General features: G+C 43.4%; 1 protein-coding gene across 1 annotated transcript in view; it reads right to left on the bottom strand.

Moving 5' to 3' along the window:
- Nucleotides 1–43: 43 nt before the first annotated feature.
- Nucleotides 44–4,352, bottom strand: part of LOC101854037 — a 17,405-nt gene continuing 13,096 nt past the window's right edge. The window contains exons 2-3 of the mRNA XM_013086507.2: nucleotides 2,875–3,263; nucleotides 44–729 (exon numbers count right to left, since the gene is read on the bottom strand). Coding sequence (XP_012941961.1) covers nucleotides 44–571 — 528 coding nt within the window. The 5' untranslated portion in view covers nucleotides 572–729; nucleotides 2,875–3,263. The remainder of the gene's footprint in view (nucleotides 730–2,874; nucleotides 3,264–4,352) is intronic.

Below are 4,352 nucleotides of genomic sequence, written 5' to 3'. Positions count from 1 at the left end.
CCCCCCCCAAAAAAAAGAAAGAAAAATGGAAGGAAAATTGTTGCTAAAACTTGATTGTATTTACTGAGAAGACAGCAGTTTCCCCTGTGCTGTTTGAACCTACCTTAAACACCAGACACGCGTTGTCCACTAGCGCGAGGGCTGCCACATAGCCCGTCGGTGACGTGAACGGCTTCATCCTCAGAACAGTGATGAAACTCACGATATTGCCTGGGAATCCGAAGGCGAAGATGACCCATAGGTAGTACCTGTTCATGTAGTAAGCCACGGTGAAAATAGTGTAGTCGTGTAGCGAAGGGCCAGGGGCAGTTGTCACGGTGCTGGAGTTGGAATCCAGGAAGCTGACCCCAGAGGTGTTGGCGAAGGCGGAAGTTCCGTTGTCCGTGAGCAGTAGCACTGAGGTGTGGTTGGATGTCCAGGGGTCGTAGCCGAACCCTCGTCGCCCTGCGGAGCTGTCCATGGCTGACCCGCCGCCCAGAGACGTCAGCGTGTTGGGCGTGAGGTCAGTCCTTGCACCCTCTATCAACACTGTGGTGTCCGAGTAGGCAGCACGCTCAAGGCCAGAGGACATGACGTCACGATGTGACGTCAAGGGCTGCTGGCTGGTCTCACTTCCGCTTAGGGTTAGAGACTTATAGGATCACGTGCGATAAGTGCCAAGAAATTTCCCGTTTGTGACCTCGGCTTGTCCCAAAAATGGTTCTCCTTTCCAGGTCAGCACCTCGAAAACTATAAATAGAATCACAAGAATGACATTGAAACTCTGCATTATAACTTGTGGATGCTACTTAGCCCTATTTCATTGAATAGAAAAAAAATATTTTCACAGCGTCTGTTCAAGCAAAGTAAACATGATATAACAGAAAAATAGACAGTATTACCGCTGCTAAATTTGTTATCATTATACAGGGTGCCCACTACGCTGGATCGGGTAGATCGTCCGACTCGATCTCCTGAAACTGAAAACGAACACGTTTGTTTTTTAGGCGATCGAGTCGAGCGATCGGCCCTATTGGCTGATCTCATCCGTAGTGGGCACCCCGTATTACACTCAAGAGAATCTGACCCTTATAAAAGAATGACTGCCCTTTCTGAGGTTGAACGGTAATAAATCTCTGAGCGGAGCGGTCTCGGTATGAGATGAAAGCCAGACCCCTGTCCGTCCAGAGCTAGATTTATAACCGACTCGGCCAGGTACGCTACTGGTTGCTGGTTGGGAGGTCGTGAAATCACAAGACTGTTAGATGTTATCAGAATTCTACAAGACGGGGAGTTGTTAGCGGTTTATTACGAGCGAAGTTTTACCTTGTCGTCGGATAACTACCTAATTCGGGCGTTCCTATCACAGAAATTGGCGCTTTTGTGAGCATTACAATATACTGTAAACCACTAATCCTTGTTTAACAGTTAAAATCTATAATCATAATCCGGATTGGGCTTGGTTTAATGCTTTGCGTTGATCACATACTTAAGATAAGGACAACAAATTCATTAGAAGTGTAAAATCCGCATTACGTTATCGCACCGAACGAAACAGACAAGGACGTGAGGAAGGCCACTTATTACCCGCGGTCTTGAACGTCAGAGGGGGAGGATTTTAACAGCTTATAAACTTTGGGGAGAGCTCATTATCCACTATGGAACCCATAAGAGAAAGGAAATGGGCTTGAAAAAACAAATTATATTATAAGATAGAATTTGTGTTGAGAGGGGATTTTATGCAGATTTCTTTTTAACTTGAAATGTTCTTATATTACAGTAATGGGAACGTTCAATATACTGATTTATTACTTTGCGTCAACAAAAAATTACAGACACCTTAAAAGTTTTCAGAACACGACCTGGTAGAGTAAATAGATTATATTTGCTTTCTTCAAAACATAGTTGTCTGGAAAGCTCTAGGTAGGTCAGGGTAAAGGGTTAGATAGAGTTCCTTCTCCCTTCCTTTACAGTTACCTCACTTCACTGGGATTGTGTCTAAAACAATGGGCCTTATTCATGGTGTCTACTCCAAAGCTGTGTACTAAGCCCCATTATCTTAACCCACAACCCAAGAATTTTAACCCACAACCCCAGAATCGTAACCCACCACCCCAGACAGCAGAATCTTTACTGACAACCCCAGAATCTTAACTGACAACCCCAGAATCTTAACCCATAACCCCAGAATCTTAACCCACAATCCCAGAATCTTTACTCACAACCCCAGAATCTTAACCCACAATCCCAGAATCTTAACCCACAACCCCAGAATCTTAACCCACAACCCCAGAATCTTAACCCACAACACCAGAATCTTAACCCACCACCCCAGACAGCAGAATCTTAACTCACAAACCCAGAATCTTAACCCACAACCCCATTATCTTAACCCACAACCCCATTATCTTAACCCACCACCCCAGAATCTTAACTCTCAACAGCAGAATCTTGACCCACAACCCCAGAATCTTAACTCACAACAGCAGAATCTTAACTCACAACCCCAGACAGCAGAATCTTGACCCACAACCCCATTATCTTAACCTTAACCCATAACCCAAGAATCTTAACCCACAACCCCATAATCTTAACCCACAATCCCAGAATCATAACTCACAACCCCAGACAGCAGAATCTTAACCCATAATCCCAGAATCTTTACTCACAACCCCAGAATCTTAACCCACCACCCCAGACAGCAGAATCTTAACCCACAATCCCAGAGTCTTTACTCACAACCCCAGAATCTTAACTCACTATCCCAGAATCTTAACTCACTATCCCAGAATCTTAATTCACAACCCAAGAATCTTAACCCACAACAGCAGAATCTTAACACACAACAGCAGAATCTTAACTCACAACAGCAGAATGTTAACTCCCAGTACTCACAGCTAGTTTGAACACTTCGAGTCTTCCACTTCCAATGAATCCGATTGGGTTGTGAGAAATGTGAAATATTCTGGAGCGGACTAGCAGACTAGTCATAAATTCAGTTATTGTTGTAAGCAAGTTAGCAGTAAACGCATCCGATACTTTGTCAAAGAAACAACTTAAACTTGGGTGACGTGAAAGAAGTGGTGTATGCGTCACAGGGCTGTGTTATGATGACGTCACTGGGTTGTGTTATGATGACGTCACTGGTTTGTGTTATGATGACGTCACTGGGTTGTGTTATGATGACGTCACAGGGCTGTGTTATGAGGACGTGACTGCAGAAGGCGATCGTCGCTTGTGTAGTTTCTGCACTCAGATCCTGTAAAACCAGCACGTAGGACACACTGAGGAGTGCAAAAGAGACATCTCAACATCATAGACCATCTAATGGTTAAGGATTTACGCCCTTTCATTACAATAAACATAATTAAGATTGTGTATTTTAGTAGAGGTTTTACGGCGCTCGCAACTGCACAAGGTCATATGAGCGCCAGAGGATTATAGGTGTTACAAGATAGTAACAAACATAACAAAGAAGGAGGGGACATAAGAACGATATATGTTTGATAGGAAAGAAGAAGCAAACCACACCAGGGCACCTGCCAACCACCCACCATATTTTAGAGGTGGGACAGAGATCCAAATTCATCGTCTTGTCTCCGACAGGACCAAGACAAGAAGGTGAGTTACTTTGTAGCTGTACTAGCGATTGGATTGCCCTGGTTCCAAGCTCCAACAGGACGTTGTGAACTTGGTCGGGCATTTAATTCCGTTATGTCTCTACGCTAGGCAAAGTTATAGCATGGGTACTGCTTTAAAAAGTGTCCCTAAAAAGTATGGATATGGTTTTAACAACCCTATTAATACCGTCAGGTTATTTAAAAGGCGGAACCCTTGTCGATGGGAGCATAAAAACCAGTTAAGTTAAAAAAATGGGAAGGGGGGGGGGGATAAAAAAGAGGAAACAAAGACAAAGATAAAAAAGTAAATTTAAAAAAAAAGAAAAAAAAAAAGAAAAAAAAAAGAAAAAAAAAAGAAAAAAACAGTCTCTCAACCGTCACTCCCAACTGTTCCCTCTCTTACGGGGCTGACGCTCTTGGGTTAATGAGTGTGTGATCGATTCGACTGAACTCAGAGCAGAAGGAAAGGTGGCGAAGTTCATGGTTGATCCTGGTCACTTTCCGTTATATTATTACCTGTTCTACCCGCAGTTGGACATGCCGCTCAGATCAGGCAGATCCGATTAGTTCACTAACTACATTTCCTGTTTCATCAACTGGCTGCACCGCATAAACTGTGAGGGATCGCGCTACGAGAGAATGCTACCACGACATGGCAACACGTTTATATATGTAAACGTTTAGTGGTTGGGCAAATAACATCTATCAAATAATGATTACTATTAATATTATTGTCCTTATTATTATTATTAT

This window comes from Aplysia californica, unplaced genomic scaffold (genome assembly GCF_000002075.1).
Source record: "Aplysia californica isolate F4 #8 unplaced genomic scaffold, AplCal3.0 scaffold00474, whole genome shotgun sequence".
Classification (NCBI taxonomy): Eukaryota; Metazoa; Mollusca; class Gastropoda; order Aplysiida; family Aplysiidae; genus Aplysia; species Aplysia californica.
Note: the sequence above shows the minus strand (reverse complement) of the source record. Positions and strands in the feature narration are given on the sequence as shown.